Source organism: Coregonus clupeaformis, chromosome 37 (genome assembly GCF_020615455.1).
Source record: "Coregonus clupeaformis isolate EN_2021a chromosome 37, ASM2061545v1, whole genome shotgun sequence".
NCBI lineage: Eukaryota > Metazoa > Chordata > Actinopteri > Salmoniformes > Salmonidae > Coregonus > Coregonus clupeaformis.
In genome coordinates, this window is record NC_059228.1 from 13,051,821 (window position 1) to 13,073,666 (window position 21,846).

The window sequence follows — 21,846 nt, forward strand, 5'->3', positions numbered from 1 at the left end:
GTACCTTTTAGTTTGACAGTCTCACTAGAATATATTGAGATAACGACCTTGATCTCATGCTTAAATTCAAAGTCAGAATACGCGTAGAGAGAAAAGTGCATAAAGAGGGAATTAAGTTCCATTTACTTGCGCTTAACTCAGGTGGGAATTCCCCCCATAGAGATCTGCTACCCGGCTACTACAACAGTTTGGGGTTTTGAAGAGAAGGGCAGATAAGGAGCCATAGAGACGCTGTCTGTTACACAGCAAACATGCTCTGTAAATCCCCCAGTAGAGCAGGTACAGCACAGCTCACATATCTGCACACACACACTCAGGTTTCCCTCAAGATACAGGTCAACCCTTCCAGGTATGTGGGAGCCTACAGGCTCAGATGATGCTATACAACTGGCCCACAAGTAAACTGATCAAGATAAAAGAGCAAATGGAGGTGTTAATAGAAACATGCACTGTCATCTAAGTTATAAAAATATAAAGGCTAACTTATCCTACAAATAAGCACAGTTGATCAATGCCAGCAATGCACAGTTTCAAAATGTTCATCATATTAGCCATCTATCCAATAAAAGTCAATTACACAAGCTTCACACGTCCACACTCTCCACCTAAATGTCATAAGTACATGGCTGATGGCTCATGGGAGAATTCAGCATTATGTCAGAAAATGACCTTTATTCCCTCAAAAAATATCCCAAAACACTATTAATGAACAGGGATCTTTGTCTGTGAGGGTTTACAAGTTAATGAACATCACAGGCAAAGTTGTTTTATGATAGGTTAAAATGTATTAGACGTTCACTCCCTTTTCTCTGGCGGACTTTGACAACCATTACATTCCAAACCAAAAAGGTCATTCTCATTACCAATCCTAGAACTGCTCATCCGTCTCAAAAGGCATAATCACTAGACAACAAGCCAAGACAATGCACATCCACTTCACACCAAAGAGAATGACACAATAACATTAACATGACACACTACACCATGCAGCTGAACCACAGAATCGTTTGGGCAAACACTACTACACCACATTCAGGGTAGGGTACTAACTTGGCAGGAGTGTTGGAAATAACCTGAGGCAGTGGAGAAAGAGAGAGAAAGAGACAGTGATTAACAACCCACCTCCGCGAGGTCACTTATTTGGCGTGAAGTTATGTCAGAGATAAGAGAATAGCAAAGGAGAAAAGATAGATGGAGGGTGAAGGTGAATACTGAGCTTACTGGGAATCACACAATGCAACAATGAAAGCAATCAGTGAAAAATATGTTTTCACCTTTGTTGGTGTTCATTCTTGATTATGATCATTACTGAGGCTTGTCCATCACTGATCTAAAGCCATGGCATTGCAGGCTCTTTAAATATATAACATATATATTACATGGTGCTAAAATACTATTTTTACGTCAGAGCAGTGGTATGAAGTGATAAAGAAAGTGGGAGAGAGTGCAACAGACGAAAGAGAGATGTAACTTTGTACTCTATGTTTTGTAGATGAGGGTAGAAAGAGAGATAAAGAAATAGATAAAGGGAGAGAGAGAGACGTGAAGAGAGAGAGTCAGATGAGACAGAGGCAGAGGCAGATATATTGGGGTTCTGTATGTTTAGAGATGGGAGCAGAGCAGAGCAGAGAGGAACCTGAACCCAGCCATTCCATGGCCTTTCAAAGAGAAGACAACAGGTGCTGGCCCTGAACCATCGTCACGGTGACAGTCTTATAGCACTCCGCAATTATTGTGGGAACCCCATGTCTCTGAGATGTGTGTGAGGTCTTTTAATGAGGTCACGCGACTGCTTTCTGTTTTAGATAACACTAGGGGAATGCTAGTTCACTGTTCATCACAAAGACTGATACAGCAAGCATTGCAATTAGCGATTCACCTCTTGACTTTCTCACATTAAAGAAATTATGCTATTAGCATTTCATTGACACAGACACATACTAGAAACAATCTCCATCTCACTGTGCAGTCACTTCGTCCATCCTGGCCACGTTTAAAGCAATGGTTTGGTTTAAAGCAATACTTATCTCTTCATATACACAAGTACTGTAAGGCTTGCCTGGGATGTCACGTGTTCATATTTTGGCAGAGGGGACACCTAATCTCCCGGGGGCTCTTCGTATTACCTGGAGGAGGGCCACAGCATGAGCTAGGGGCCTTTACAGGGACTGTGCTGCCTGCCCTGCACATTCCCCTCTGGGCGAACCTAAATCACTATAACCCATTGGGGTCACCAGCCTGTCTAGAGCCCAGCTCGGGACAAGAATACACAGCTAAATCTGAATGTTCTGAGACTCTATCCATCCTTCTGCCCCACGAGGGCCGGTCAGCAGAGCAGCGGGGATTGGGTGGAGTAGGGTGAAGTCCCTTGGAGTATGGTGAAGTTGGCCATAGACACTGATCTATGGTAAGTTTTGTGGGGGGTTTTCTCTGAATGTTGAAGGTTTTGGAGAGGGCTGGCTGATCCTACACCTGAGCCTATAGGTAACTTCTACCCGGAGCTTCTACCCCACTCCCTCCTCTCCACTATGGGGTTCACCAGGCCTGGCCACCCCTGGCTGGTGCTGCTGTTACTACCGCCTGTTCCACTTGGTTACATACCCCACTGAGAGGCCTGCTGCAGAGCCCTTTCCTCTGTGGCTCTCCTGGAGCTGGGCCATCTCTCGCAGTGTCTCAGCTGAGTACAGCCCAATAGGGGTGTTATACTGCGCCTTCTTTGTGGGGGTCGTCTTGCCCCCAGGGCTTGGCGTTTGCCTCTTGGTGGGTGACCCCGAGTAGGAGTTTTCCTCGCCAGACGCCTCTAGTGACACGGAGGAGGTATTGCAGGCCGAGAGGCCGCCATTTATTTTGGTTGTTTGAGCCTTCAGGAGGGAAGAGGCGTGGGTGAGGTGGATAAGGGGGAAGACAGATAGAGGCGTGGTCAGAGAGGTCAACACAAAAGGTACTCTATGAAATTCAAAAATATAGTTGTTTGAACTTAAACTTGGAAGGCAGGGTGGGTGCTGCTTTGTCACCAGTATCACCAGTAGAGGGCAGTGAGAGACTTAACATAGGCACTGCCTGAGCCCAGCAGAGCCCAGGGCTGTTCTGACAGACCTCACAGCTGGATGTGCTGCTGCTGCCTGTGTCTCCTTACACCCCGAATGGAGGAACTTTGCATGGAGCCTCCTGGAGCTACCTACCCTGACGCCTCTGGTCTGGAAGGAGGCAGTGGTTTCACTGAACATCCTTAACCCACTTTGATCCCATACGAGTGTGACTGAAGAGTGTATGTATATTTTATTTATAAGTGCAGGCAACTGAAATTCTACAATTACGGAAGTATGAACATTTAGCATTCGTTCTGCTGAATATGCTGGGAGAGTGAGACTGAACAGAGTGTTGTTGCTGGCTGCGGTCATGCTTACCTTCTGGTGAGGGATCTGTTGAATGGGAGAGTCAATTCTTGGGGTGGATGTGGGAAGTGGAAATGGCCGCTTTGACCTGTAGCAAAACAATGAAAAACAGATACATTAGGAATATTACAGTTATTACAGTGTGAATTCTACCACTTGTATAACACATAATAAGTGGCTGGCAGAAAGGTGTTCTGCACTGAAACAGCTTTGTCATGGTTTATGAGAGAGATCGAGATAGATAGAGAAAGAGAGACAGGGAGAGGAAAAGTCTAATGGAGAAAGACCAGTGTCCAACAAGTCCATTACTACCTGGACATGAGGAGCAAAGAGGTCAAAGGTCACAGAGACAGGCCCACAGAGAGCTAGGCTCAACCTGAGACCTTCACAGACCACTCAGATACAAACTGTATACCCTCCTTATCATAAGTGGTAGTGAGCCATATCACCAAGGACATAACATAGATTCCAGTGCCAGAATAAAATACATTCCATAAAAATTTAGACGAGAAAGGTATATTCTCCAAGCTCAGCAAGTGCAAGAGTCAATCCGCCATATTGTTCGCACCGCCAATGTTTACTTGAACCAACAATGAGGTGAGGTCTAATTCAGAGAATAATGTGAATGTTTACAGAAGACTTCAGAGAATGTTCCCATAAGTTATTTGTCTACACTCTTAGAATGAAAGGTGCTCTAGAACCTAAAAGGGTTCTTCGGCTATCCCCATAGGAGAACCCTTTTGGGTTCCATGTAGCATCCTTTCCACAGAGGGTATTACATGATACTCAAAAGGGTTCTACATTGAACCTATGTTCAAAATATATACAGTGAGGGAAAAAAGTATTTGATCCTTTAAGAGTGTGCTCCTAATCTCAGCTCGTTACCTGTATAAAAGACACCTGGGAGCCAGAAATATTTGATTGAGAGGGGGTCAAATACTTATTTTCCTCATTAAAATGCAAATCAATTTATAACATTTTTTACATGCGTTTTTCTGGATTTTTTTGTTGTTATTCTGTCTCTCACTGTTCAAATAAACCTACCATTAAAATTATACACTGATCATTTCTTTGTCAGTGGGCAAACGTACAAAATCAGCAGGGGATCAAATACTTTTTTCCCTCACTGTAGGTGAAGACAAGAGGATTCTAATATTTACATTTTAGTCATATAGCAGACGCTCTTATCCAGAGCAACTTACAGTTAAGTGAGTGCATACATTTTCATACTGGCCCCCCGTGGGAAACGAACCCACAACCCTGGCGTTGCAAACGCCATGCTCTACCAACTGAGCTACATCCCTGCCGGCCATTCCCTCCCCTACCCTGGACGACGCTGGGCCAATTGTGCACCGCCCCATGGGTCTCCCGGTTGCGGCCGGCTACGACAGAACCTGGATTCGAACCAGGATCTCTAGTGGCACAGCTAGCACTGCGATGCAGTGCCTTAGACCACTGCGCCCACTGGTCATGGGACCAGCGTTGCTAGTTAGCAAGGGCACTAGTAGTTATCAATGGAGTTGCTCCCATGAATTTGTTTATTTTCTAACGCTTCTGAATGGAATTACTACATTGTCTTAACCTTCCCATCTTCAACCTAGCCTTGAACCAAAAATAGTTATACTTGGAACCAAAAAGGGTTCTCCTATGTGGACAGCCGAAAAGCCCTTTTAGAGTGTAGCGTACTCGTTGTAGACCCTGACCTAGATCTATGGAGGTTGTATAAGACTATGGTCAGGCTCATGGGTTCAGAACGTTTGGTTTTAGCACTGTTGGTCAAGTTCAGATACACAAGTGAAATGACAAGAAAACAGTATGTGGGTGCTTTTTCTTTTGAGTGGCAAAAAGTGAGTCAAGACTTGGGAGTGCTTGCCTTCTGCCAGTTGAGAACAAGTTCTCATTTACAACTGCGACCTGGCCAAGATAAAGCAAAGCAGTGCGATAAAAAACAACACAGAGTTACATATGGGGTAAACAAAACATAGTCAAAAATACAACAGAAAATATATATACAGTGTGTGCAAATGTAGCAAGTTATGGAGGAAAGGCCATAGTGCAAAATAATTACAATTTAGTATTAACACTGGAATGATAGATGTACAAGAGATGATGTGCAAATAGAGATACTGGGGTGCAAATGAGCAAAATAAATAACAATATGGGGCTGAGGTAGTTGGGTGGGCTAATTTCAGATGTGCTGTGTACAGGTGCAGTGATCGGTAAGGTGCTCTGACAACTGATGCTTAAAGTTAGTGAGGGAGATAAGTGTCTCCAGCTTCAGAGATTTTTGTAGTTCGTTCCAGTCATTGGTAGCAGAGAACTGGAAGGAATGGCGGCCAAAGGAGGTGTTGGCTTTGGGGATGACCAGTGAGATATACCTGCTGGAGCGCATACTATGAGTGGGTGTTGCTATGGTGACCAATGAGCTAAGATAAGGCGAGGATTTGCCTAGCAGTGATTTATAGATGACCTGGAGCCAGTGGGTTTGGCGACGAATATGTAGTGAGGACCAGCCAACAAGAGCGTACAGGTCACAGTGGTGGGTAGTATATGGGGCTTTGGTGACAAAACGGATGGCACTGTGATAGACTACATCCAATTTGCTGAGTAGAGTGTTGGAGGCTATTTTGAAAAATGACATCGCCGAAGTCAAGGATCGGTAGGATAGTCAGTTTAACGAGGGCATGTTTGGCAGCATGAGTGAAGGAGGCTTTGTTGCGAAATAGGAAGCCGATTCTAGATGTAACTTTTGATTGGCGATGCTTAACGTGAGTCTGGAAGGAGAGTTTACGGTCTAACCAGACACCTAGGTATTTGTAGTTGTCCACATACTCTAGGTCAGAACCGCCGAGAGTAGTGATTCTAAATCGGATGGGCGGGTGCCAGCAGCATTCGATTGAAGAGCATGCATTTCGTTTTACTAGTGTTTAAGAGCAGTTGGAGGCTACGGAAGGAGTGTTGTATGGCATTGAAGCTCGTTTGGAGGTTTGTTAACACAGTGTCCAATGAAGGGCCAGATGTATACAAAATGGTGTTGTCTGCGTAAAGGTGGATCTGAGAGTCACCAGCAGCAAGAGCGACATCACTGATATACACAGAGAAAAGAGTCAGCCCGAGAATTGTACCCTGTGGCACCCCCATATAGACAACCATAGGTCCAGACCACAGGCCCTCCGATTTGACACACTGAACTCTATCTGAGAAGTAGTTGGTGTACCAGGCGAGGCAGTCATTTGAGAAACCAAGGCTATTTAGTCTGCCAATAAGAATGCGGTGGTTGACCGAGTCGAAAGCCTCGGCCAGGTCGATGAAGACGGCTGCACAGTACTGTCTATTATCGACTGCGGTTATAATATCGTTTAGGATTGCATAGTGGAGACCTTGAACGTGGCTGAGGTGCACCCATGACCAGCTCGGAAACCGGATTGCATAGTGGAGAAGGTACATTGGGATTCGAAATGGTCGGTGATCTGTTTGTTAACTTGGCTTTCAAAAACTTTTGAAAGGCACGGCAGGATGGATATAGGTCTGTAACAGTTTGGATCTAGAGTGTCACCCCCTTTGAAGAGGGGGATGACCGCAGCAGCTTTCCAATCTCTGGGGATCTCAGACGTTACGAAAGAGAGGTTGAACAGGCTAGTAATAGGGGTTGCGACAATTTCGGCTGCTAATTCTAGAAAGAAAGGGTCCAGATTGTCAAACCCAGATTATTTGTAGGGGTCCAGATTTTGCAGCTCTTTCAGAACATCAACTGTCTGAATTTGTGTGAAGGAGAAGCGGGGGGCATGGGCAAGTTGCAGCGGAGGGTGCAGAGCTGGTGGCCGGGGTAGTGGTAGCCAGGTGGAAAGCATGGCCAGCCGTAGCAAAATGCTTGTTGAAATTCTTGATTATTGTAGATTTATCAGTGGTGATAGTGTTTCCTAGCCTCAGTGCAGTGGGCAGCTGGGAGGAGGTGCTCTTATTCTCCATGGACTTTACAGTGTCCCAAAACCTTTTGGAGTTAGTGCTACAGGATGCACATTTCTGTTTGAAAAAGCTAGCCTTTGCTTTCCTAACTGCTTGTGTATATTGGTTCCTAACTTCCCTGAAAAGTTGCATATCGCGGGTGCTATTCGATGCTAATGAAGTACGCCACAGCATGTTTTTGTGCTGGTCAAGGGCAGTCAAGTCTGAGGAGAACCAGGGGCTATATCTGTTCTTAGTTCAGAATTTTTTGAATGGGGCATGCTTATTTAAGATTGAGAGGAAAGCACTTTTAAAGAACAACCAGGCATCCTCTACTGACGGAATGAGATCGATATCCATCCAGGATACCTGGGCCAGGTGAATTAGGAAGGCCTGCTCGCTAAAGTGTTTTAGGGAGCGTTTGACAGTGATGAGGGGTGGTCGTTTGACCGCGGACCCGTTATGGACGCAGGCAATAAGGCAGTGATCGCTGAGATCCTGGTTGAAGAGAGCGGAGGTGTATTTAGAGGGTTAGTTAGTCAGGATGATATCTATGAGGGTACCCATGTTTACGGATTTAGGGTTGTACCTGGTAGGTTCCTTGATAATTTGTGTGAGATTGAGGGCATCTAGTTTGGATTGTACGATGGCCGGGGTGTTAAGCATATCCTAGTTTAGGTCACCAAGCAGTACGAACTCTGAGGATAGATGGGAGGCAATCAATTCACATATGGTGTCCAGGGCACAGCTGGGGGCTGAGGGGGATCTGTAGCAAGCGGCAACAGTGAGAGACTTATTTCTGGAAAGGTGGATTTTTAGAAGTAGGAGCTCAAACTGTTTGGGCACAGACCTGGATAGTATGATCGAGCTCTGCAGGCTAGCTCTACAGTAGATTGCAACTCCACCCCCTTTGGCAGTTCTATCTAGATGGAAAATGTTGTAGTTGGGGATGGACATTTCTGAATTTTTGGTGGCCTTCCTAAGCCAGGATTAAGACACTGCTAGAACATCAGGGTTGGCGGAGTGTGCTAATGCAGTGAATAACTCAAACTTAGGAAGGAGGCTTCTGATGTTAACATGCAAAAAGCCAATGCTTTTACGGTTACAGAAGTCAACAAATGATAGCGCCTGGAGAGATACTGGGGGCTGCAGGGCCTGGGTTAACCTCTACATCACCAGAGGAACAGAGGAGGACTAGAATAAGGATACGGCTAAAGGCTTTAAGAACTGGTCTTCTAGTGTGTTGGGCACAGAGAATAAAGGGGGCAGATTTCCGGGCGTTGTAGAATAGATTCAGGGCATTATGTACAGACAAGGATATGGAAGGATATGAGTACAGTGGAGGTAAACCTAAGCGTTGGGTAACAATGAAAGAGATAGCATCACTGGAGGCACCGATTGAGCCGGTCTCCGCGTGTATGGGGGTGGAACAAAGGAGCTATTTGAGGCAGTTTGAGAGGGACTTGGGGCTCTACAGTGAAATTGTATAATAAGAGCTAACTGGAACAGCAATAGGCAAGGCATATTGACATGGGAGAGAGGCATAAAGCAATCACAGGTGTTTTTCGAGAGAGCTAAGACAACAACTGGTAATGGCGATGAAAGTTTGGGCTGAGGCTAAACAGATAAAACAGGACAGGGTACCGTGTAAAGGAACAGTCCAGCAGGCATCAGCTGTGCAGCTGAGTGATCATAAGGTCCAGTGAACAGCAATGTGAGTCCAGAAGCAGTTCGAATTGGTGCTACAGCACAGGCGATCAGGAAGCACGGCTGAGTAAGTAGTGCATATTGTAAGTGTTCAATGTTCTAATATCTGCATTGTGTTCTTCTGCGGCGTACAGTTGTTATCCAAATAGTGGTTATTTATACTGAACAAAAATATAAATGCAACATGCAACAATTTCATTGATCAGTCAATTGAAATAATCTATGGATTTCACATGACTGGGAATACAGATATGCATCGGTTGGCCACAGATACTTTTAAAAAATGGGCTTCACAATGGGCCTCAGGATCTCCTCAATGTATTTTTGTGTATTCAAATTGCCATCGATAAAATGCAATTGTGTTCGTTGTCCGTAGGTTATGCCTGCCCATACCATAACCCCACTGCCACCATGGGGCACTCTGTTCACAACGTTGACATCAGCAAACCACTCACCCACACGACGCCATACATGTGGTCAGAGGTTGTGAGGCCGGTTGGACGTACTGCCAAATTCTCTAAAACGATGTTGGAGGTAGCTTATGGTAGAGAAATGAATTTTCTGGCAACAGCTCTGGTGGACATTCCTGCAGTCAGCATGCCTTTTGCACGCTCCCTCAAAACTTGAGACATCTGTTGCATTGTGTTGTGTGACAAAACGGCACATTTTAGAGTGGCCTTTTATTGTCCCCAGCACAAGGTGCACCTGTGTAACGATCATGTTGTTTAATCAGCTTCTTGATATGCCACACCTGTCAGGTGGATGGATTATCTTGGCAAAGGAGAAACACTCACTAACAGATGTAAACAAATTTGTGCACAACAATTTAGAGAAAAAGTTTTGTGCATATGGATAGCTGCATAGAAAATGGCACTGGCATAATCCATTGGCATCTTCGTGGGGCACTGCAGGCAGGCAGAATTCAATGCAGCTTTTTGAACGAATTCTCTGGCCTTTTGCCCTCTGTCTGCCTGCCTGCTACACAAAAGGCCCAAATGGCTCTGGCAAACCATGTATTTTTTGTTGTTCACAAGTTGAGCACAAAGAAAAGGATTGAATGACCGAGTGTACTTTCCAAAAGTTCCAATTTACCAAAGATTTTGGCCTTGGATTAGAATGGCTTGACAATATAAGTGGTGAAAAAACACAGACAAAATGCACATTTATAATAGATGCTTCATGTGTTGACTACATGCATGCTCCAGAACTCTTGACTGTCTTCACTCGTCTTTATAGCGCTTAGTCTTCTGCACACTAATACGCCGTTCTTGTGGTGTTGGAAATAAAAGCCCCAATTGCCCAGTTTCTCATATAGAAATACTGACACATTGTTTAATTGGTTGATGTTTCAGTCGTTATGAGTGACCTTCCTTAAGGTATTACTTCAGTTTCACACGCCATCACCTCAACACATGGCAGCAGTGGACCACAAGGCATTGTGGGATAGCAGTGCCCTGCTGACCTGAAGAATGGTAAAATAGGGGGATGACGCCCCACTGCTAATCTCCCACTGTATGCAAACAGAGCAGAGGGGGGTGAAGCGGCTCCTTTTTAGGCTCCTTTTTCTATGACCAACTGAACCGCAGGTTAACCTCTCTTGATTGATTTTGGGAGTAGATTTATTGGAATTGCACCCAGCAGTATGAGGAGATTACGGTTGTTTTGAGGAACCCATCATTTGAGGATTACAGGACTGTCTGGTGCAGTTTCCTTCCATATAGTGGTAGACATACCTGGCATGCCTCCCCTGTTTTTGCACTGCTCTCACATCTCCACACATTATACAAGCAGAGGTCAGATCCAGCTCCATCCACAACATCCTCCTCTTATCCCAACAGGCTTCTTCCCTGCCTGGTGGTGAGAGTTTTGTTATCAACCAATTTTTAAAAACAAGCTCTCTCTAACAGTTGATGTTTTTTTGGCGAAAGAAAAATGAAATAAGAGGTAAAGTGTTTCTTGGGAAAACAGCGAAGAAAGATTGAGAAAGAGGAGAGACGATGACAAGCTCTGGAAAGGCACGGCAGGAGTGCCTCCTTGTATCAATCAACCAGTGGGAGGACAAGCACTTTATCGATCCAGCCTATGCCAGCCTTTCCTCCCCATTTTACAACAAATCAGACGGCTGATGAAAAACAGCCTGGAGATGAGGGGAGGGAGGTGGGGGGTCTCGCAAGCCGGCGTGGGCGGAGTATTGGGGGGAGGAGGGGGGTTGAAGTTGATGAGCAGGTACAGATGTGAGGAGGTTGGAGGGACACCTAGGACCCTACTCAACCCCCCCACTAAAACGGAAACAACCTCTTCTTAAAAATGTACTGTACATGCATTCACAGGAGCGATGCAATCAAACATTTGCTGGTTTGAATCCCAGGGTTGATGAGGGAAAATCGGTGTGGTGGGATCCAGCAAAAAGGACACCACAGCAAAAACTTGAGAAGACCAGTAGACAGTGAAAGAACACTGTGTGGTTGTATAATATACCCATCAAACAAGGAATCACCACATTCCTTTAACATTTGTAATGAAACAAACCGAATGGCCCCAGTGTAAAATACTGTCACTGAGAGCAGCCCGACTCAGACTCTTGACATCTGCCACAGTACACAGATGGCTGAGAGTGTGACTCTTAAGTAAAATGTCAAGTACAAAGCAGAGTGCAGCCATTTGTGGCTCCCCTGAGTGTCAGAATGGAAAACAAACTGACAGGTACCTCTGGTCTAAGGTGAACAAACACAAATCTTCCAAAATAAAGTAGAGAGGTAAAGTCAGTGGGGATTAAGAAGTGAGACCTAACATGCTTTAGCCACTGACCTGACCGAGTTATCTTTTAACTGGTTGAACAACTAGGGTAAAAAAAATGACTGCAGCAGCAGTACAAACAGCTACCAAAGAGCCCAAGAGATAGGGAGACCTTTGTGTAGCCGAACTATGGGGTACAGTCCAGTTAGAGGGAGAGTGTCCAATGTAATACCCATCTGTCATGGTAAATACCATACCCTGTCACCTCGCTAATTGACTTGGAGATGAAACAGAGAAAATAAAGTGCCTTGACCTTTTCATTGCCTCCCTCTGACAAAGGACAGCCCATCGAATTAGGAATGAGAATAAAACGTAATTTAATAGGATCTCTAAAGGACAGCCACTATCTGGCTTTATGTAGGGGTGCATTAAGGGATTTAGCCTTCAAAAGGTTTATGTAACAACAACACTACCAGCAGCCTTCGAGAGCCCTCAAACACAACAAACAGGTCCACATTCAATACCAGAGTTTTAAAAAACTGTTATGAGATTGTAGGTTGAAAGGAAATGTCACCCTGGACCTCAACATAGTCTTCATTTCAGTGACCCATTCACTGCAGTGACGAAGACTGTTGCCTTATAGACTCCATTTTGATTAGTCTGTCTGAGAGTGAGCGAAGTTATTCAAATGATAATAAAGTGATATAAAGTGAAAAAGGGGCTAGTTACTCCTCTGTGATTTTTTTAATGAGTTTTATAGTTGAGACATAATTTAACTGTAAATGTGCCATGAACACAACCAGTCATGATGTATTCATCTGATTGTCAAACAAATAACTACCTTCGCACATTTATCCAAAATCATTCCAGCATCCAAACAGTGCACTGTGCACCCGCCAACTTTCGTTCAATTCGTAAGTGGCTGAAACGATCTCAACAGAGAAAGCATCCGAGCGAGCGAAACAGCGCCCCTCTGTCTCAGTATACAGTGCCCTCCACAATTATTGGCACCCCTGTTTAAGATGTGGTCGAGGACTTCCAGAAATTCTCATTTTTTTTTTAAACAACATAGAACCCAAATGCAAAAAAAGAGAAAAATCCAACCTTTTATTTAAGTACATTACTTTGGTGTAAAAAAAAAAAAGATCACACATTTAGAAAAAAATAAACTTGAAATCATGTGTCCCACAATTATTGGCACCCCTGATGTTAATAATTTGTACAACCCCCTTTTGCCAACAAGACAGCACTTAATCTCCTCCTATAACATTTCACAAGATTGGAGAACACAGAGAGGGGGATCTTTGACCATTCTTCTTTGCACAATCTTTCTAGATCATCCAGTGTCCTGGGTCCTCTCTTATGCACTCTCCTCTTTAGCTCGCCCCACAGGTTTTCGATAGGGTTGAGGTCTGGGGACTGAGATGGCCATGGGAGGACCTTGAGTTTGTGACTGCTGAACCATTTTTGTGTAGATTTTGCCACATGTTTTGGATCATTATCCTGCTGAAAGACCCAGTGACGACCCATCTTCAGCTTTCTGGCAGAGGCCATCAGGTTTTTATTTAAAATGTCCTGGTAGTTCAAAGCGTTCATAATGCCATGCACCCTAACAAGGTTCCCAGGGCCTTTGGAAGAGAAACAGGCCCACAGCATCACAGATCCTCCACCATACTTCACGGTGGGCATGAGGTGCTTTTCGGCATACTCATCTTTTGTTTTACGCCAGACCCACTTAGAGTGTTTGTTGCCAAAAAGCTCAATCTTAGTCTCATCTGACCAAAGCACACGATCCCAGTTGAAGTCCCAGTGCCGCTTAGCAAACTCCAGACGTTTACGTTTGTGAGTGTTAGTGAGAAAAGGCTTTTTCCTTGCATGCCTCCCAAACAGCTTGTTGGCATGTAGAGAGCGTCTGATGGTTGTTTTGGAGACTTTGTGACCCCAAGATGCCACTCTTTGATGCAATTCTGTGACAGTGAGCTTAGGACTTTTTTTACTTCTCTTACCATCCTCCTCACTGTGCGTTGTGGCAAGATAAACTTGGGACCTCTTCCAGCCTTGTTTGTCACTGTTCCAGTTGTTTTAAACTTCTTAATGATTCCTCTGACTGTAGATACGGGCAAGTTAAGGCGAGGGGCTATTTTCTTGTAGCCATTGCCTGACTTATGAAGGTCGACACAAATCTGCCTTACTTGAATGGTGTGTTCTCTTGTCTTTGCCATGTTGACAAATGGGTAAGAGAATTAGGCCTCTGTGTCACGTCATATTTATACCCCAGGGAAACAGGAAGTCATGAATTACTAATTAAAAGTTCCTAGATACCCTGACCAACTTTAGCAACTACAGAAAAATATATTTTTTAAAAAATCAATTAATTTTCAGCGGAATTGTTAGGGGTGCCAATAATTGTGGGACAATTTTTTTTTTTTACCACCAAAGTAATGTACTTAAATAAAAGGTTGGATTTTTCTCTTTTTTTGCATTTGGGTTCTATGTTGTTTAAAAAAAATGAGAATTTTTGGAAGTCCTCGACCACATCTTAAACAGGGGTGCCAATAATAGTGGAGGGCACTGTACATAGCCCATGTATCTGATGCTGTCTAGACCACAACAAAAAAAGTATGACATGCCATCCTCATTTTGGCCAGACAGCATCAGATTCACATACATGTCCTCTGCCTCGACGACGATGGCAGTATTATCAGCAGCACCTGTCTTTTTACTAAAGAAATGCATATTGTATCCCCCTAGAGTCTAAGGGCCCGGGGCTGGGTTTCTACTAAGCTAGCTTTGTCGAGAACCAGGTTTCCCTAATACGGGCAGAAATTGCAGAAAATAGCTAAATAGGTGGAGACCCTGTGTAAATCAGTGACGCCTCACTACACGTCAAACCAATCAAATGTCTTGCTTGGGCGAAGCTCCAATAGTGCCCACTAGATTAGTGTTGTCGGTGCAATAGCGCGTGACGATTCTTTATACAGTCTATGGTGAGGATGGCCGGGAAATCGTAGATTAAAACCCCATCAAAATATGTTGATGTATACCCAGTTTATGAGACCCCTTGATGATGTGAGGCCTGAGGCAATTGCCTCTTCTGACTAATGGTAAGTCCACCAGTGCTAACATCTCCCCCTAGACATTCAGTAGCCTCTATCATTTGGATGTAACTGGCTGATTGTTTGATATAGGAAGCGTTCATATCACACATGAACTACAAGCTATATTGCGGTGCTTTTTTTCATTAGCACTTTATCTTGTATCTGCAACCTTGGGAGTCAAGATTGTGTGTGTTTGTGTGTGTGTGTGTGCATGCGTGAGTAATTGAAGGCATCCACTGTGTTTGCCGTAGATCAGCGGTGGGGGGTGATTCAGCAGATTCAAATTAATGAAAAGACGACATGGGACACTATCAAGGATGCAGTGTTTCCCCTATATTAATTTAGCTGCGGCGGGGCCTCTGCTGCTAAATCATTGCCACCACTCCCCAAAAAGGTAATACTTTTTTAGGATGGTAAAATATTTTCAGTGTAAACTTAAAACAACTAAAACACATACAGTGCCTTCAGAAAGTATTCACACCACTTGACTTTTTCCACATTTTGTTGTTACAGCCTGAATTTCAAATGAATTAAATATAGATGTTTTGTCACTGGCTTACTCATAATACCCCATAATGTCAAAGTGGAATTATGTTTTTTATATTTTTTTCGAATTCATAAAAAATGAAAAGCTGAAATGTCTTGAGTTAATAAGCATTGAACCCCTTTGTTATGGCAAGCCTACATTTTAGGAGTACAAATGTGCTTAACAAGTCACATAATAAGTTGCATGGACTCACCCTGTGTGCAATAATAGTGTTTAACATGATTTTTGAATGACTACCTCATCTCTGTACCACACACATACAATTATCTGTAAGTTCCCTCAGTCAAGCACTGAATTTCAAACATAGATTCAACCACAAAGACCAGGGAGGTTTTCCAATGCCTCGCAAAGAAGGGCACCTATTGGTAGATGGGTAAAAAAAAAAAAAAAAAAAAAAGTAGACATTGAATATCCCTTAAGCATGGTGAAGTTATTAATTACACTTTGGATGGTGTATCAATACACCCAGTCACTACAAAGATACAGGCATCCTTCCTAACTCAGTTGCCGGAGGGGAAGGAAACCACTCAGGGATTTCACCATGAGGCCAATGGTGACTTTAAAACAGTTACAGAGTTTAATGGCTGTGAAAGGAGAAAACTGAGGATGGATCAACAACATTGTAGTTACTCCACAATACTAACCTAATTGACAGAGTGAAAAGAAGGAAGCCTGTACATAATAAAAATATTCCAAAACATGCATTCTGTTTGCAACAAGACACTAAAGTAATACTGCAAATTGTGGCAAAGTAATTTACATTTTTTCCTGAATACAAAGTGTTATGTTTGGGGCAAATCCAATACAACATATTACTGAGTACCACTCTCCATATTTTCAAGCATAGTGGTGGCTGCAACATGTTATGCGTATGCTTGTAATCATTAAGGACTGGGGAATTTTCAGGATAAAAAAGAAACGGAATGGAGCAAAGCACAGGCTAAATCCTAGAGGAAAACCTGGTTCAGTCTGCCTTCCACCAGACACAGCGATGAATTCACCTTTCAGCAGGACAATAACCTAAAACACAAGGCCAACTCTACACTGGAGTTGCTTACCAAGAAGACAGTGAATGTTCCTGAGTGGTCGAGTTACAGTTGACTTAAATCTGCTTGAAAATCTATGGCAAGACCTGAAAATTGTTGTTTAGCAATGATCAACAACCAATTTGGCAGAGCTTGAAGAATTCTGAAAATAATAATGGGCAAATTCTGTGCAGTTCTGTTTTTGTCGTGTGTCTGTAAATAGCCTGTAAATACCCTGTTTTTTTGTATTTTTCGTACATATTTTCCTATCAGACTTTTCATCCTTCTACAAAATATACTTTCCTGCAACCCGCCTCACTCAATGTGGAACGGATTCTATTATTGACTTACCTTTTATATAGAATCTCCAGTTGAAACTAGCTAGCCAGCTAACTAGCTACTTGCTATTAGCCACAGTTAGCGGTATTTCACCCAGAACATTGGATTTTTTTTCTGCGGGATTAATTTAATCACTGGATATTAATCACCGGATATTCGGCCAGTCTGCACAGCGCGTTATCGACCCAGAACATATCAGTTTTTCTGCCGGAATCACTGAATCACTGGACCTTTAACTCCGGATTCATCGCTACCAGCTAGCTTCAACTAAATGGACGCTGTGGTCTGGCTAATCATCCTGAGCTAGGCCCATCTCCCGGCTATCTACCCCTCTGTCAACCGGACGGGACCACCTAGTGTTGACACGGAGCCCCGCCGATCCTACACGACTGGTCTGCCGACGAAATCGTCTGATGTGGTTACGACAACGTCGACCACGAAGATTCCATCTGCTAGCCCCGGCCCGCTAGCACACGCTAGCCGTGGCCTCTTACCTGCTAGTGCTTTAGCAGCCTCCGAACTATCCTATTGCTGTTCACCGGACCTTATGATAACTCAGCTATACAGCTGATGTCTGCTGGACTGTTCCTTTTTACGGTACTACATCCTGTTTATGTTTAGCCTCAGCCCAAACATGGTTAGCTTATTGTTGTTTCGGTTATTTCTAATTGTACTATTTCACTGTAGATCCCCCAGCCCAGCTAAACCTGCCTTAGATAGCTCCTTTGTCCCACCCCCATACACGCAGAGACCGACTCAATTGGTGCCTCTAGTGATACTATCTCTTTCATTGTTACCCAACGCTTAGGTTTACCCCCACTTTACTCATATCCTTCCATATCCTTGTCTGTACATAATGCCCTGAATCTTTTCTACAACACCCGGAAATCTGCCCCCTTTATTCTATGTACCCAACGCACTAGAAGACCAGTTCTTAAAGCCTTTAGCCGTATCCTTATTCTAGTCCTCCTCTGTTCCTCTGGTGATGTAGAGGCTAACCCAGGCCCTGCAGCCCTCAGTATCACTCCTACTCCCCAGGCGCTATCATTTGCTGACTTCTGTAATCGCAAAAGTCTTGGTTTCTTGCACGTAAACATCAGAAGTCTACTTCCTAAGTTTGAGTTATTCACTGCGTTAGCACACTCCGCCAACCCTGATGTTCTAGCAGTGTCTGAATCCTGGCTCAGGAAGGCCACCAAAAATTCTGAAATTTCCATCCCCAACTATAACATTTTCCGTCTAGATAGAACTGCCAAAGGGGGTGGAGTTGCAATCTACTGTAGAGATAGCCTGCAGAGCTCTATCATACTATCCAGGTCTGTGCCCAAACAGTTTGAGCTTCTACTTCTAAAAATCCACCTTTCCAGAAATAAGTCTCTCACTGTTGCCGCTTGCTACAGACCCCCCTCAGCCCCCAGATGTGCCCTGGACACCATATGTGAATTGATTGCACCCCATTTATCCTCAGAGTTTGTACTGCTTGGTGACCTAAATTGGGATATGCTTAATACCCCGGCCATCCTACAATCCAAACTAGATGCCCTCAACCTCACGCAAATTATCAACGAACCTACCAGGTACAACCCTCAGGGGATTGAATACTTATCTAATCAAGATATTCTAGTGTTTTATTTTTTACAAATGTTATAACTTTTCTTCCACCTTGATATTAGAGTATGTTGTGTAGATCTTTGACAAAATCAATTTTAATCCCACTTTGTAACAACAAAATGTGGAAAAAGTCAAGGGGCGTGAATACTTTCTGAAGGCACTGTCTAAAGTACTGTATGGAGAAAAGAAAATGGAGCTATATATTTTTTATTAAGATAACCTTTAAGAAGTACAATCACCAAAATAAAAACTAGGCTGTCAGAGAGAACCTAAAATTAAAAAAATGTCATGGCATGGGGCCCCCATTGATTTTGTTATAATGTTTGAGTCACTCATATAGCATAAGAACATGGCATAAGCCGTGGAAAAATCTGTAGAATTGCAGGAAATTAGCTTTAAAAACTGCAAATTTTCTCTCTCAGACCCATGACAAAATGTATAGAATTGCAGGAAACTAGTTTTAAAACGGTGAAAATATTATCTCCGCCACCTGGCAAAATGCCAAGACGAGGACCTTAAACTGGTTCAGACACCGTGCCATTAGCCACGTCAACAACTATGCGCCCCCACCTCCCCTATCCCACTCTAACTTTGCCACTGCTGCTGAAAAAAAATCATAGGGGTAACACTGAAGGACGACCATATCTGTCCTCTGCTCGAACTTTCATGTCTATGTGTGACAGAGTAAACTTACAGATTTTGCAAAGAGATTTGTGTTCATGGTTTGTCTTTCCTTAGGTTTGGCCATGAGGTATGGGTCTGTACACAAGCATTTGTTCCAAACTAATCAATTCAAGCATGGTCCAGAGACAGATGCTGCTTGCTAATAATATTGTTACACTGATTTGCTTTTTCATATAGTAACATTGATAAAAAAATGTACTCAGTGCACTTCTGGTTATTTGTATGGGGAGAACAGTGTCAACAGAGAAAAAACTGTTACATCATATTGATGTACAGTACCAGTCAAAAAGTAGGACACACCTACTCATTCCAGGGTTTTTCTTTATTTTTTACTAGTTTCTACATTGTTGAATAATAGTGAAGACATCAAAACTATGAAATAACACATATGGAATCATGTAGTAACCAAAATAAACTGTTAAACAAAATCAACATATATTTTATATTTGAGATTCTTCAAAGTAGCCAACCTTTGCCTTGAAGACAGCTTTGCACACTCTTGGCATTCTCTCAACCAGCTTCATGAGGTAGTCACCTGGAATGCATTTCAATTAACAGGTGTGCCTTCTTAAAAGCTAAGTCCATATTATGGCAAGAACAGCTCAAATATGCAAAGTGAAACGACAGTCCATCACTACCTTAAGACATGAAGGTCAGTCAATCCGGAACATTTCTAGAAAGTTTCTTCAAGTGCAGTCGCAAAAACCATCAAGCGCTATGATGAAACTGGCTCTCATGAGGACCGCCACAGGAATGGAAGACCCAGAGTTACCTCTGCTGCAGAGGATAAGTTCATTATAGTTACCGGCCTCAGAAATTGCAGCCCAAATAAATGCTTCACAGAGTTCAAGTAACAGACACATCTCAACATCAACTGTTCAGAGGGGACTGTGTGAATCAGGCCTTCATTGTCGAATTGCTGCAAAGAAACCACTACTAAAGGACACCAATAAGAAGAAGAGACCTGCTTGGGCCAAGAAACACGAGCAATGGACATTAGACCAGTGGAAATCTGTCCTTTGGTCTAGAGTCCAAATTTGAGATTTTTGGTTCCAACCGCTGTGTCTTTGTGAGACGCGGTGTGAGTGAACGGATGATCTCTGCATGTGTATTTCTCACCGTAAAGCATGGAGGAGGTGGTGTTATGGTGCTTTGCTGGTGACACTGTCAGTGATTTATTTAGAATTCAAGGCACACTTAATGCATGGCTACCACAGCATTCTACAGCGATACGCCGTCCCATCTGGTTTGGGCTTAGTGGGACTATCACTTGTTTTTCAACAGGACAATGACCCAACACACCTCCAGGCTGTGTAAGTGCTATTTTACCAAGAAGGAGAGTGATGGACTGCTGCATCAGATGACCTGGCCTCGACAATCCCCCGACCTCAACCAAATTGAGATGGTTTGGGATGAGTCGGACCACAGAGTGAAGGAAAAGCAGCCAACAAGTGCTCAGCATATGTGGGAACTCCTTCAAGACTGTTGGAAAAGCATTCGAGGTGAAGCTGGTTGAGAGAATGCCAAGAGTGTGCAAAGCTGTCATCAATGAAAGGGTGGCTATTTCATAGTTTTGATGTCTTCACTTTTATAGGTGAAAAATCTGTTGATGTGCCCTTAAGCAAGGCACTTAACCCTAATTGCTCATGTAAGTCGCTCTGGATAAGAGCGTCTGCTAAATGACTAAAATGTAAATGTAAATGTATTCTACAATGTAAAAAAATAGTAAAAAATAAAGAAAAACCCTTGAATGAGTAGGTGTGTCCAAACATTTGACTGGTAGTGTATGTCCCATGATAAAAGTGTCCCAAAGCTAGCTTTGGTTCTCTAGTTTTAGGACAACAGGTGTGAAAATATAATTATTTATATTCCCTCCCTCCATCCATTCCCTCTCTCCTCAGTCCTCAGATGACAGAGTGGCCACATCTCTACCTCTAAAAGATCTGAGGCAGCCCACTCTGTCACTGTCTCCCTGTGCCTGTTTAAAATGACACCTAATATCTCTGTCTGATCATCAATTATGCCACTATAAGAGTTGGCCCTCAGAGAGAGGAGTGTGTGTGTGTGTGTGTGTGTGTGTGTGTGTACGTACTTCTGCATGGTGAGGGCCAGGTTAAAGCTGGCAGACTTGATCTTGTTCTGGGCCTCCAGGTGGGTCATGCCCTCAGTGCTGACCCCGTCGATGGCCACGATGATGTCACCCTGGATCAGGTTGCCCTGCTGTGCCTTGCTCCCTGGGGTGATCTGCGGATGGTCAGCACACACACACACACACACAGGTCAACCTCAGTCATAATGCTCTTCAACAATGGGCACTCAGCATAGAGGTCAACCTTAATCATAATGTTCTTTGTAAATGGACACTAGTGAGGAGTGATTAACCAAAATGTCAAAACATTTTTCAATATTAAACAGATGTCGGTTCAATTATTTGATTTACATTTCGTTACGTTTTTTTTGTATGCTTGATGCTCAGTTTCTATAGAGAGAAATTAGATCAAGCCCGAATTGTGCAATGTAGTAGGGAGTTGTAGTTTCCAACAGGACAATATTCTACATAGTTTAGTGCAGAAAATATGGTAATTAACTACAATGACCATAATCCATTGCCCGCCCGCTTACTTGTTCAGTCTCGGTCTGTGTGGAGCAGACACTGAGACCTCGTTATAATAAATAATAAAAATAATTGGTCATTTAGCAGACGCTCTTATCCAGAGCGACTTACAGGAGCAATTAGGGTTAAGTGCCTTGCTCAAGGG

General features: G+C 43.5%; 1 protein-coding gene across 1 annotated transcript in view; it reads right to left on the reverse strand.

Annotated features, from left to right (window-relative positions):
* The window catches only part of LOC121553276 (LIM domain-binding protein 3), a 72,885-nt gene that overhangs the window by 21,814 nt on the left and 29,225 nt on the right, over nt 1-21,846 (reverse strand). Inside the window, exons 2-4 of the mRNA XM_045211465.1 lie at nt 21,180-21,331; nt 3,408-3,483; nt 1,051-1,073 (exon numbers count right to left, since the gene is read on the reverse strand). Coding sequence (XP_045067400.1) covers nt 1,051-1,073; nt 3,408-3,483; nt 21,180-21,331 — 251 coding nt within the window. The remainder of the gene's footprint in view (nt 1-1,050; nt 1,074-3,407; nt 3,484-21,179; nt 21,332-21,846) is intronic.